Here is a 13961-nt window from a genome sequence, read left to right on the forward strand (position 1 = left end):
AGACTGCATCACCATGGGGTGACAGTACTGGTGAAGGTCGCGGTAGAATTGGACAGGTGCCTGGAAGTGCACTGGTGGTCCGAGTTGCATTGCGTGCTTTAGTGTGGCGGATGATGGACACATGAAGATGTTTTGCTGGTTCCGGGGAGGGGGGGGGGGGGGGGGGGGTTGATGGAGGCCAGCTCGGACACCAGGTGGTGTAGTAGATGCAATAGCGATGAGCGTGAAGGAGCGCACGGTTGCTTGAAACCCGATGGCCCCTACATGATGCCTGCTGTCACATACAGTTCTAGCAACAAAGAGAACTCCAGAGCAGCATGAACAGGTTTACAAATGCAATAGAAATAAAAAAAGTTTACAATGTAATATAGCAGACCTTGAAGAAAATCATAGGCCGGCAAGGCTAGGCGGCGATGAAGAAAGGGTAGAAAAAGGACAACTTCTGCATCTCTCTCGGATGGAACGATTATGTTCCAACTGGACACTAGTGGGTTACTTCTTTCCCTCATCTATGAGACGTTGCAGATCAGATTCAAAGCAGTTACTTTCGCCTAAGTGGGCTCTTTATCTTCCCACTTGTGCGTCTCCCCACGAATGGTGGCCTTTGCTTTGGGGCTTTGCCCATCCTGAATGTCACAACCTGCTTTGAACGCAAGAAATGGGAGAGGTTGGGGTTAGGAGGCAATGCAAATTAGCAATTGGTGATGGTGGCGGCGCTATATATAGTAGAGAAGGATTTACCAACAGTATGGTGAAAATGTGATTTACCCTAAGTCACCGTGTGGTTAAAGAACCGTTGAAATGGTGATATGGAAGTTGAAGCATTTTTACGGGGGTAAGATTTATTTTTGAGCAGTAATTTTGGATTTTGTTTTGGGAAGTTATTTGTTCAGACTTTTTTCAGGGATTTTATCTAAAAAAGGGGGACTTTCAAATTTCTGATAAAAATCCAAATTAATCATCAAAACAAACTAAAATGTTAGATGTATGCCATGAGGTTTTAGGTCATTTTTCCAAATTTGGGATCTAGATTCAAGGCTCGAGTGCTAGGGACACGTGTCATTAGTGGGTTATTTTTCAAATTTATTTGGAAGATAAAGATTTAAATTCAAGATGGACCTCATCCTGATTCTTCGATATAACCTAAGCCTCGGGGGCTACTCCATATAAAGTGCAATTTTCATCGCGACCCATATACAAAGATTTTTTTTGAAGATTCCAAAACTACTCAGGCTAGAGCACCCGCAGCCTCGGTGCAGTCAAAGAAGTACTCTGAAGACATATTCCAAGCAAAGTTCAAGGGACTCGAAGATTGCTTCAGAAGTACTCAGGAGTTTGCACTATTCGGTTATGAAGGGCTCGAGGCCACATGGTACCTTAGGTGGCATAGATATGTTATCTGTACGAAATAAGGGATGTGGCATGTCCCATGCCTTAACCTTATGTGAATGTACTCGTATACAAGTAAGATTATTAATCAGTATAGAAGGAAACAACTCAAGTTGTACTCAGTAAGGATTCTTAGGCTAATACCGATCTAGGATTTTTAATGTAACCATGTCCCCCAGGCTATATGAAACACCATACTAGACGTAGGATATTACGCAACATGCGGCCCGAAAATGTCTATACCTTGTGTTGCTTGCACCATTGCATTTCTGATCTTGGCGGCTCGTTGCCTATAATTAACTAACTTAGGGTGTCTTTAGGTAGACTTGCCGGTAAAACACCGACAATTATTTCCATATCATGTGACTTTATTTTTAATACTGGATGAATATTCAAGTTAAATGAACCATATTCTAGTATGTTGTTTCCCAAAGTATTACATAGTTCACAAGGCATGTTTGATCACAACACCAATCAGCATCTTGTCTATGTAATGAATCTGTGCATTGAGGGATGTTGTTTTATTACAGCGTCAAGTTGAAGTGACAGTCTTGGTATCTATGCGATGATACTATGTATTAAGATTATCCTAAAATAAATAATATTTCCCTCATAAAATAAAGGTAAAATAATTGATTTGATCCCTTATCTTTTGTCACAAGCTTAAATTTATCTCTCAACTGTAAAATTAGCCGATCTAGTCCTCAAACTTTCTACTTGGGCTCAATTTCATCCCCAGTCTTCTGTGGCATGCCAGCATAACATGCCTATTCAACAATAGGTGACCTAAAAATGAATCAATAGATATAAATAAGCTCTTTAACCTCTGATTTTCCCTCATGTTTGATGTCTCGTACAAAAATATGGTTCAATAGTCAATTAGAGTGAAAAAACAAAAGTGTAAAAATTTTATTCATAGATATAAACTCAACAATAACTTATTTTTGTGTTAATGAATAATTATGGGTAAATATAGCACTTAAATTGATACATGTGTTGTACACTTGTACTTGTACTTGGTAGCATATAAGAAACTTTACACACTTTAGGATGATTTGGCTTGCCATGTAGAGGTGCCACATTTCACCAAAGTTGAAATCAGGCTCTAATAAAAAGTTTGAAGACTAAATTGACCTTTTTAATAGTTGAAGGATGAATTTGAGTCGTCAAAGAAAGTTGAGGAATCAGATTTCCTATTTTGCGCAAAGGAAACAAGTTTTAAACAATTACACTATGTCTAGAATATAGCTAATTTTAGAATTTTCAAGTCAATTTTTTTAAAATTTCAATTGTAAATGGTAAAAAGTTATAAATATTAATAGTATCAAATTTGTTAGTTCATTCATAACGGTACCAACTGTCATATTTTGTAATATTTTGTATTTTAAAAATAAATATTATTTTAAAAAAACTATTGGTTAAAAATAAATATTTAACTTTAACCAAATCCAAAAAGTTGTTATAGAAACAATCAGTGCTCATGTGCCACGTGTGACCATGACATTGGCTGGGCGGCTATGTGAACCCAATGGTCTCTATCCCCATCGATCCTCAGCTCAGGAGCAGGCCAGCGGCCGCCGTAGCGGTGGGTTGGTTCCAGGGATTTTTTTAAGATTCTGAAATTTTTTAGTATTTAGAAGTATTAAATAAAAGTTAATTATAAAACTAACTACAGAATCCTAGGGCTAAATTGCGAGACGAATCTAATGAGATAATTAATATATGATTAGTGGATGGTTGCTGTAGCATCACTGTAGCAAATTATGAATTAATTAGTATCATTAGATTCGTCTCGCGAATTAGCACTCAGCTGTTAAAAAGAACATTTATAAACAAATTTTATTTAATACTATAAAATAGTAAGATTCTTTTTAATGTGATAGGGACTTCTAAAAAAATTTGGAACCAAACAGCACCATAGTAGCTGTTGAGAAAACAAGCAAACAATACCGTGGGCAATTGCCAGTTTATTACCACCATGCCGTGGGCCTCCCCATCACAACGGATAAGATCGGCCGGCCGCCACGCCCAAAAGATCCGGGGCGCGTCACTATTATATCACCCATCCCGAGAGCCGTACTGTCCCCATCCATCATCCCCTTGCCCAATCCACAGCGCGAGAGTGAGGAGCTACAGAGCTAGTGCGAGCCTGGGTGAAGCAGAGCACGCCAAGAACAAGAGAAGCTGATGGCGGTGGTGAGCGGCAACGGCGGCAGGCTGAACCCGTTGGCGGAGCCGTTCGTGCCTTACGGGGTGCGGTACCGCGGCCTGCAGACGGCGGCGGAGGCGGCGGAGCAGGAGGTGGAGGACTTCTCCCCCGAGTGGTGGCGCCTGGTCGCCGCCTCCCCGGCCTTCCGCGACCGCTGGCTCCGCGACTACGGCGCGCTCGGCCTGCTCGACGCGGACGAGGACGCGGAGGTCGTCGACAGCTTCCTCCCCGAGGAGCTCTTCTCCCCTCCGCCGCCGCGCCAAGGTATGCCGCCATCTCGATCTTTGGAGATACTTGTGATGTGATACCGACGTGTACTTAATTTTGATTTGCGGTGTCTGCGTGGTGCAGAGAGCGCGCGGGAGGAAGGCGCGGCCGGCAAGAGGGGCGGCGGCGGGGGGCTTGAGGTGGCAGCGTGGGGGATCGACAAGTGGTGGCGCGCGCACGGCGGCCCGCCGGAGGCCCCGAGGTACGCGGAGAAGGCGCCGCGGAGGGTGGCCAGCGGCGCCAGGGTGAGCCCCCGGCCCATCCAGCAGCCGCGCTGAAGCGCCGATCCAGCTCCATCCACAGTCAGTTGCCAGATCTTGGCGCAGGGAAATAGGCAAAAGATTAAAAAAAAAAGTTTCCAATCTTTGCTTTGCTCTTGGTCTTGCGTTGTTTTGGTTCGGCTCGAGATGATTCACTGCGTTGTACTCCTCCCTGTGGTGTGAATAATCATGATGTAATAACATGCAGTGAGACTCCAGCTTTCAGTTGCAGATTCAGTTTCAGGTAGAGAGCGAGTGTGACAGATCACACTGATTTCATAGGTTTGCGAGTATGTTTAGTTGGATGCGCAGCTAGAGAACACACTTCACCGGCACAAAACATGGATCAGCCAAGCAAAAAGAATTGGGAAATGGAGACGTAATACCTAGGATTCATGATATCATGACCCAGGCATATGAAGTAAAACAGCGATGTCGGTAAATGAAGTACACGATGGGTCAATCGATAAGAAATTCATGTTCCCTCCAAACTCCAAATCGATAAGAAATCCTCACTTTGGGCTGTTAGCAATATAGGATGGATACTGGTCTGTTTCTTCTAGAAGCCCATGTGACAGAACAGATTCTCGCCTGTTTTGGGCTGGCGGTACTGGGCCCCCGAAAAGAGTTTAAAGGTCTGCTATCTGCCAATGAATTCTTAAATTTATATTTTCACCTTCTACTTTAGGGAATATGTCATGTGGGGCCGTGTCTATGAACGCAGGTGCAAGAAAGATCAAGTGGCCGGTTAGGAATCATATCTGCGGCCGTGGTTAGTTGTTAAGGAACTTATCTCCTAGTTGTTAGGGATTGATTAGTTGGTGCAAGGCAAGTAAGCCTATATATATATATGTAATTCAGGATTCAAGGAACCAAGCAATAGAATTATCTTTCCTCGTATCTCTGTTAAGCCGTGAGAGCAGTAGGGTTCAACCCTGCCCCCTACCGTGTTCATCACATCTGGTATCAGCTTGCTAGGTCCGATCCAATCACGACGTGTGCTCCGGTCGCTCGTCGGCATATATACATGCCGCCGCCGCAACCCCACAATCACCAAATTCCATTGCCCTAAACCACCCTCCGCCGCCGATCTTCCAACCCCTGCAGCCATGGGGGATGACGATACGCAGAAGGACGACTCCATTAAGCTTATGGAGGTGATCCTCAAGAAGCTCGACTGCCTCGACGTTTTGGAGTCACGCCTGTCGGATCTCGATCGACAGCAACGCCTCCACAACACATCCCTCCAGCATTTGGAGCAGATGCGTGAGACCGCGCCACCGAACCCCCGGCGCGATGGTCCCATGGGCCAAGCTCGCTTCCACAAGCTCGATTTCCCAAATACGACAGCACCGGCGATCCGATGCCCTTCGTCAACAAGTGCGAACACTACTTCCATGGCCGACGCACCATCGAGGAGGAAAAGGTTTGGCTGGCCGCACTCAATCTCCATGACGCGCGCTCAGCAATGGTACACGCAAGTGGAGAAGGATGAGGGTACTCCTTCGTGGAACCGCTTCAAGGAGGTCCTGGATCTCCGTTTCGGCCCACCCTTGTGTTCCACCCCCCTGGGTGAGTTGGTCGCGTGCCACCTCACGTCCACGGTGGCCGATTACCAAGATCGCTTCCAAGAGTTGCTCGCGCGTGCTGGGCCCCTGCAAGAGAACTAGAAGACGCAGCTGTTCCTCGCCGGCCTCAGCGAACCCCTAAGCCTGGATGTCCAAATCCAGGGTCCCCAGTCCCTTGCCATGGCCATGAGCCTGGCTCGCTCCTTCGAGCGCCGTAACACCACGGCAGTGGCATCACAGCAGCTTCAGGCGCCTCCTCTGGCGCTCCCTCGCTCGCGCCCGCCGCCCCTGCCCGTTCTGCCGACGCCTCCGCCACCGACATCGGCGTCCTCGTCACAACTGCCGAAGGTGCTGGCGCAGTCGTCCTCCAATGCCACCACAGTGGTGGCCGGCCGCACTGTCCGTCGGCTGACACAACCCGAGATTGATGAACATCGCCATCTCGGCCTCCGCTTCAATTGTGATGAACGGTACGTCTGCGGCCATAACCGTTCGTGCAAGAAGCTTTTCTATCTGGATATGGACTACGACGCCGACGATGCCGATGGCACTGAAGACCTGCGGGTGTTCCTCTTGGCGGTCCCTGGCATTCACACCGTGGACACGGTACGGGTGCCCAGTGCCGCTCTGCAGCTGATGGTCTGCGTCAGCCCAGTACACCTGCGCGCGCTCGTCGACTCTGGCTCATCACACAACTTCATCAACGCCGACCGCGTGTCATCAACAGGCATAATCGTGACTCCTCGCAAGACGCTGCGGGTCACTGTGGCCAACGACGAGAAGGTACCATGCTCTGGGGTGCTTTGCCAGGCCCCGTTCTCCATTGCAGACGAGCCCTTCATCGACGACATCTTCGTTCTTCCGTTGGGCGGTTACGACATGGTGTTTGGCACGACGTGGCTCGCTTCCCTCGGACCACTCAGCATGGACTTCTGCACCCTCTCCATGGCCTTCCGGCGCAGCGGCCGCCTGGTTCAGTGGTGTGGTGAGGCCGGCCACAGGCGCCCCCAGCTCCGTGCCTGCACTTCGGAGTCGCTGCTTGATGCGCTCCTCGTCGAGTTCGCGGACGTGTTCGCGGAACCTACGGGGCTACCACCGGAACGTTCCAGGGACCACCGCATACAACTCAAGCCTAGCTCCCTTCCTGTGGTGGTGCGCCCATGCCGCAACCCAGCTCTCCAGAAGGATGAGCTCGAGCGCCAATGCCGCTTGATGGAGGAACAAGGTCTCATCCGCCGCATCACCTCGCCGTTCTCTTCGCCGGTTCTCCTCGTCAAGAAGCCGGACAACTCGTGGCGCTTTCGCCTAGACTACCGGGCACTGAACGAGCAAACAGTGAAGGACAAGTTCCCATCCCCGTGGTTGATGAGCTCTTGGACGAGCTCCGCAGTGCACGCTTCTTCACCAAATTGGACCTGCGCTCCGTCTACCATCAGGTGTGAATGCACCCTGATGACATTCACAAGACGGCATTCCGCACCCACGAAGGCCTCTACGAGTTCTTGGACATGGCGTTCAGCTTGACCAATGCGCCAGCTATGTTCCAATCATTGATGAACGAGGTACTTTGGTCTTTCCTCCGCCGCTTTATTTTGGTTTTCTTCGACGACATCCTCGTCTACAGCAACTCGTGGGCGGAACATCTACAACACCTGCGCCTCATCCTCGACACGCTACGCACGCACCGCCTCTTCGTCAAGCGTAGCAAGTGCGCGTTCGGCACAGCATCCGTCGCCTACTTGGGGCACGTTGTCCCGGCGGAAGGCGTGGCCATAGACAGCGACAAGGTGCGCGCAGTGCAAGATTGGCCGCAGCCGCGCGCCACTCGCGCCCTGCGCGGCTTCCTAGGGCTCGCCGGGTACTACCGGAAATTCAACCGGGGTTTCGGCACGGTGGCGGCCCCCCTCACCCGGCTCCTCCAGAAGAACGCCTTTGCATGGTCAGACGAGGCAACGGCGGTGTTTGCAGCGCTCAAAGAGGCGCTCACGACTGCGCCGGTCCTAAAGCTACCGGACTTCACCAAGCCATTCATCGTGGAGTGCGACGCATCCGGTTCCGGGTTCGGCGCGGTGTTACATCAGGACGACGGCACCATCGCGTTCTTCAGCCGCGCCGTTGCAGCTCGCCATCAGTCGCTCGCAGCCTATGAGCGTGAGCTCATCGAGCTTGTGTTCACCATCCGGCACTGGCGGCCATATCTCTGGGGGCGCCCATTCATCGTCAAGACGGATCACGCAAGCCTCAAGTTTCTCTTCGTCCAGCGCCTCGCCATGATTCCCCAACATCATTGGGTGAGTAAGTCTTTGGGTTTTGATTTTTCCGCGCAGTACAAGCCCGGCCGCACCAACATCGTCGCCGATGCCTTGTCGCGCCGTGACACCGACATGGAGATCAACAGCATCTCGGTCCCCTCTTTTGACCTCTTTGCGGAGTTCTGCATGGCAAACGAGGTGGAGCCAGCCCTGGTGGCCCTGGCGGCAAAGATCTCCTCCGGCGAACTACAAGCACCCTGGGCCGTCGTGGATGGCATGGTGATGTTCAACAAGCGCATCTACGTGCTGCCGTCGTCTCCGCTGCTACAGGTGGCATTGGCCGCCGCCCACGACGCCGGCCATGAGGGCGTTCAGCCCACCCTCCAGCGCTTCCGGCATGACTTCCATACCCCACATGCTCACCGTGCAGTGCTGGAGTATGTTCGGGCTTGCCTGGTGTGTCAGCGCAACAAGACGGAGCAGCTCCGCCCTGCCGGCCTACTGCTGCCCCTGCCAGTGCCCTCCACGGTGTGGATAGACGTGTCCATGGATTTCATGGAGGGCCTCCCCAAGGTTGGCGGTACTCCTGGGAATGGATCAAAGTCCATAACCAAATACAAGGAATCCAAGGAAGATCCAAATATTAACAATCCACATCCAGTTTAGTCCAACTTAAATTGAAAAAAAATCCAATCCAATCCAATCCACCGGTCAAATGTCCAAGTCCATATGGATGACCCAAGCAAATTTTGCAGCAGCTGTTTCCGCGCTCGAGAAGAGCAGCCGCGCGTCTTCCATCTCTGTCCGTTAGCCAGTCACTGGGGCTGTGCGCGTGGGGGGTTGGGGCAGGTCCTGTAAGGCTGAGGCGCGGAGCCAGCAGCACGACGGCGCCGACGCTCGCTGACCTGCGGCAGGGTCTGGACCCACAGGGCGGCGGCCCATCCCACAGGGCGCCTCCATCTGCGTGCTGTGCGCGGCGGCATGCAGTTGCGCTTGCGCGGGCCAACAAGCTTCCGGTACACTTCTCTTTCTTTCGGCAGGAACAGAGGGCAGCCGCCCGCCGCTGGATGGAGCTGAAGCTTCGTGAAGATCCTACGGTGGTGCATGCGCCAGCTCTACGATCCACAGCTGTCAGCACCGGTGCTGGCCGGGAGAGCTCCGCACGGCGGCCGGAGAGCGACCCGCGGCGGCCGGGAGAGCTCCTCTCCGTGCGGCAGCCGGGAGACCTCCGCGCCCGCGCGGCGGCCGGGAGAGCGACCCGCGGCCGTGTGCTCCAATTGGATCTGGATTATTCTTTCTTTTTATCCAATAGAATCCAATTCTAATTGATCTAAAGAAAATAGACATCCAAATCCAAATAGGTCCAAATCCAGTTAAGACCAAGAGCCAAAATCCAATTGGATTTGGATCTAGCCCAATTCATTCCCAGGAGTAGTTGGCGGCAAGTCTGTAATTCTGACTGTCGTCGATCGCTTCTCGAAGTCGGCGCACTTCGTTCCACTGGGTCATCCGTACACAGCCGAGACGGTGGCTAGGGCGTTCTTCGGCAAGGTTTTCCGTCTCCACGGGATACTGACCTCGATCGTCTCGGACCGCGACCCGGTATTCACCTCGGCGTTCTGGCAAGCGCTGTTCAACGCCACGGGAACAAAGCTGCAGATGAGCTCGGCGTTCCACCCCCAGTCTGATGGCCGGTGGCCAACAAAGTCATCGCGATGTACCTGAGATACTTCACCGGCGATCGTCCTCGACAGTGGCTTCGCTGGCTTCCTTGGGCTGAGTATATTTACAACACCGCCTACAATTCATCTATCGGTGACACGCCGTTCCGGGTGGTCTACGGCCGCGACCCTCCCCTGCTGCGTTCATACGACTCCAGCGTGGTTCGCGTGCCAGCCGTGGCTCGGTCCTTGATAGAACGGGACGAGTTCTTGGTGGATGTGCGTCTGCGCCTTGAGCAGGCTCAAAAGAAGATGAAGCTTCACTATGACAAGAAGCACCGCGAGCTATCCTTCGCTGTGGGCGATTGGGTATGGCTGAGACTACGGCATCGCGTGGCGTCTGGCATCGTCGACACCTCCAAAGGCAAGCTCCACCCCCCTTCTTCGGATCCTACAAGAAAAAAAAAAACCAATTTGAACAACAACCCACGTGTCTACGTAAATACAAAACAATCTAATTTTTCAAATACAACTAAAAATAATAAAATTAAACATTATCAGCATAAAAGTGCCTAGTTAATTTTAATATCTTCTGTAAAGAAAACACTAACACACCATCTGCTAGAGTGGTGGACCAAAATGTGTTGCCGGCTGAGGAATGTCAGTTGCCCCAAGGTTGCAAGAGGAATCAATTCGACTCTTCTTTTTTTTTTGGGGGGGGGGGGGGGGGGGGGGGAGGGGGTCCCACTCTACCTCGTCTGCTGTGTTGGGCTATGAAGCCCCGTCCTTGACTAGAATCAACGCGCCGAGTTGCACCGGGTATGTTTGGAGAACTAGCCGGCTAGTTTGAGGACTAATATTTAATTTTTGATTTAGTCCTCCAAAGTTTAGCCCCTTAGAGTTGTTTGGATCTATGTGCTAATTTGCCTTAAATGTGTCTTGGAGAGTGCGCCGCGGATGGTGAGTACGAGAGTGGAACAATGAAGGCTCCTTGGAGTGTGGGGTTAGCCTCACTCTGTTTAGCTGGCTGTGGCTGGTGGCTATTGCTGATTTGTTGTGAGAGAAAAGTACTGCTGGCTGACTATGGCTGGTGGCTGGTGCTGATTTGGTGTGAGAGAAAAACACTGTTGACTAGTTGTAGCGGAACAAAGTGCTCCCTTTATTGTGCGAGCGTGAATAATGTGAACCAACTTATCTATCCATTGGGGGAATTGCTTGAGAAAATTAGAATAGAAGATTAGTAATTGCTCTTTATTTGGGTGACGATGGGTGTACTAAGAAACACTCGTGTCCCTCCTGTCCCTTCTGTTGGGGTGGCTCGGGCGGACGCCGAGCACCCCGCGCCACAGCCCCCTACACGGTCCCTCTTCCCTCGCTGCTGCCTGAGCAGGCCGGCAGAAACCTACCCGACTGCAAGGAAGGTGGCGGCGATGTCTAATTCCCCAGCGCGGTGGTCCCTCACCCTCACCGCTGCCTGAGCAGGCTGGTGGGAGCCTCTCAGCTTCAAGGAAGGCGGCGACAAGGTCCGTGGTGGTGAGATCTTCTTCCTTCATCTTGGCGCGTCCTTGAGCTCGGCGGCCGGCCAGCCGGTTTTTGCTCGCCGTGGCCATATCCTCCTTTCTCCCTAAAACGAATAGGATTTTCGAAAGGAGAACCCGATCCATGTATCATCGTGGTAGTCCCTGGATCAGTAGCTATTACATATAGAGCTCATTTCAGGCGGTAAACATAGCCATACCAGCTTAAACAATACAATTATGGATTTAATTATTACAATATCTTGTGGATTTGTAGTACGAATCTTCGATTACAAGCCATCTGGGCTAAATTGGTGCAAGCAGAAAATGATAACGGTAGCTAGGCCTCAGGCCATCCTTCGTCTTGGATCTTCTTCACAGGCATCCTTGAGCATAGCACGAAGTTCAATCGTACCAACCGTCGTCGTTGTTGTCAAACTCCAGCTCGGTTCCTGCATCGTGCCAAACTATCCCTAAGGATGGGATAGGCTCACGTTATGTAGCTTTGTGTTGATTCAATGGTATAAAAGTATAGCCGAAAGGTAAGGCTGCGTTTCCTATGCAAGCAGCAAGCAAGTATATAAACGTCAACCAATAGTTTTCACACTGCAAGGGTTGTACACCTGTACCCACTCGCCCTGACGCCAGTCGGCAACAACTCTGACTACCCTAAGGAACCAGTATACTATCAAAAAAAACTAACGGTTACGGCCACCATCCTTCTTTCCCAGATTTGGGGTGCGTCCTCCCGTGAGTGGTCACTACGGGACGGTGAAGCCTCCTACACCTAGATCCCACGGAATTCTGCTACTCAGGGGCGTAAGGTCAAAGCCTTCTCCCCCTACACTGATATGCTATCCTCCTACAGGTTTGGTGCCACGCGTAGCTAGATCGGACCGGGTCCACTGTCATAATGGATAAGTAGTGTGCACGGTTGACATGGTTCCTTCTCCAGGTCCACTGTTCTCAAACTTTTTGTTGCCGAGGTGAGTATCTCCACTCTGGTGCGTATCCACCACAAAGGTCTATATTTGGCACCCATTGCAGGTATCACCCACCAAACTCCATAAAAGTTCCCGAGGGAACGGCCTCCCTGAGGAGACATGCACCTGCCATAGATGCTCTGTAGGATGTTCCCAACACACACCCCCAGCCCCTGATCTGAAGATCGGGCAAGTTCACTCGCCCCCGCTAGAATCCCGAGCCACCAACTCCTAAAATGTGGATCTCCACTCACACCAAGACTATCATTACAAAGTCCCACACATACACATACACATTCACATGGTAGCTAAAGCATCTTATTATTAGGAAAACATAACGTGTCAAACTGTCAATCGGTGCCTCGAGACCTTCTTTAGTTGTTTTGTTCATTCATGCCTAGCTAAATTGATGGATTAGCTCAATCTTGCTAAATACTGGTTCAACACTTCAGCACTTGGACGTTCTCCTTTTGAAGCACTTCATGGCTACACCCACTGTAGTCTTGGTGTTGATGATACTTCCAGCTACCCAATACAGAGGAGTAGATTTAGTCTAAGAGCTTGATGAACAAACTCTTGCAAAACCATCTGCATCATGCCCAGTAGCATATAAAGCATCAGGCAAATAAGTAGCGTACTGAGTTTTCTCTGTGGGTGATTTGATCTTTGTTGAGGTCCAGCCTTATGTGCGGTCCACATTGGCACCAAGAGTTCATTAGAAGCTGTCATTCAAGTTTTTTGGTCCAATCAAGGTGCTGGAGTGAGTTGGGGGCATGGATTACAAGTTGTTATTGCCTGCTGCCGCGGCAGCCCACGCCATCTTTCACATCTCTCAATTGAAACAAGTGTTGCCTACAATTCAACAAGCTACTCCTAATCTTCCTGCTGGTGATATGACACTCTAAGTTCCTGAAGTGATCCTGGCCATGAAGGTTGCTACCAATGGTATGTTCACTGTCCATCCATTCTCATTAAGTGGTCAGACCTTCCACACTCTCTAGCGTGTTGGGAGGATTTGGAGCTGCTTTGTCAACGCTTCCCTTTTGTACCTGCTTACTTCTTAACAAAAGGGAAGAGAATTAATATATTTTCTAGAAACAACAAATGTAATTATGCATCATTGAAAGAAATATATGCTTAGCCAAATTGATGGTTCTTTGAGCAGTTATGTGGAATTGCTATCACCATGCCAAATTAAGCTACAACTTAACTAAAGAAAATAATCAGCTTATTTCAACTCTATTTGTACTTACAACAGTAGAGAAATTAAGACACAAAACTTGGATAGATCTATTAGGTACCAAAGTTTTCCTCAATGCCAATAGAACCAACCATTCAGAACTAAAGAAAGGAACCTTTTGTTGAACATGAATTGCAGCTATTGATTCTTTACGGGTGCCATTGGAGTAGTGATCATTGTCATGTTCTCCATAGGGACTAGTTTTTTAAGTTATGTACAGACTTGGAACCGACCGGCCACGCATTAGCACTTCCGCACGGCATGGCTGCCCACCAATGCACCCGCCGAGTAAGTCATTGTGCTGGCCACTGGGTCCCACAACCATCCGACCACACCCAACCTTATCTTCTGTACGCGAACTTTTCCTCACCTCTCTTTCTCTCGGCTCACTCCTTGAAATCCATGGGTCCCGACCATGGTGGTTGTAGAAGGGACGGGAAGTGCAGACTCAAACAAGTGAGTTCATGGCCAGCGCACCCCAATCCTCTCACTTTTGGTTTGTCGATTTGATTTTCATGTTTTATTAGGGTTAGGGATGAGATCATTGGCATCCACATTGTATTTTAGGGAGAGGGACTGAAGACAGATTTTCAAGATCCAGGTGAGTTCATGCCC

At 50.0% G+C, this 13961-nt stretch overlaps 1 protein-coding gene across 1 annotated transcript; it reads left to right on the top strand.

Moving 5' to 3' along the window:
- The first annotated feature begins 3419 nt into the window (after positions 1 to 3419).
- On the top strand, positions 3420 to 4356 carry LOC120699085 (protein EARLY RESPONSIVE TO DEHYDRATION 15-like). The gene is made up of 2 exons (XM_039982949.1): positions 3420 to 3862; positions 3950 to 4356. Exons 1-2 carry the CDS (start codon positions 3577 to 3579, stop codon positions 4141 to 4143), a joined length of 480 nt encoding a protein of 159 aa, XP_039838883.1. The 5' UTR covers positions 3420 to 3576; the 3' UTR covers positions 4144 to 4356.
- Positions 4357 to 13961: the final 9605 nt, after the last annotated feature.

The sequence above is a fragment of the Panicum virgatum genome, chromosome 3K (assembly GCF_016808335.1).
Source record: "Panicum virgatum strain AP13 chromosome 3K, P.virgatum_v5, whole genome shotgun sequence".
Taxonomy (NCBI): Eukaryota; Viridiplantae; Streptophyta; class Magnoliopsida; order Poales; family Poaceae; genus Panicum; species Panicum virgatum.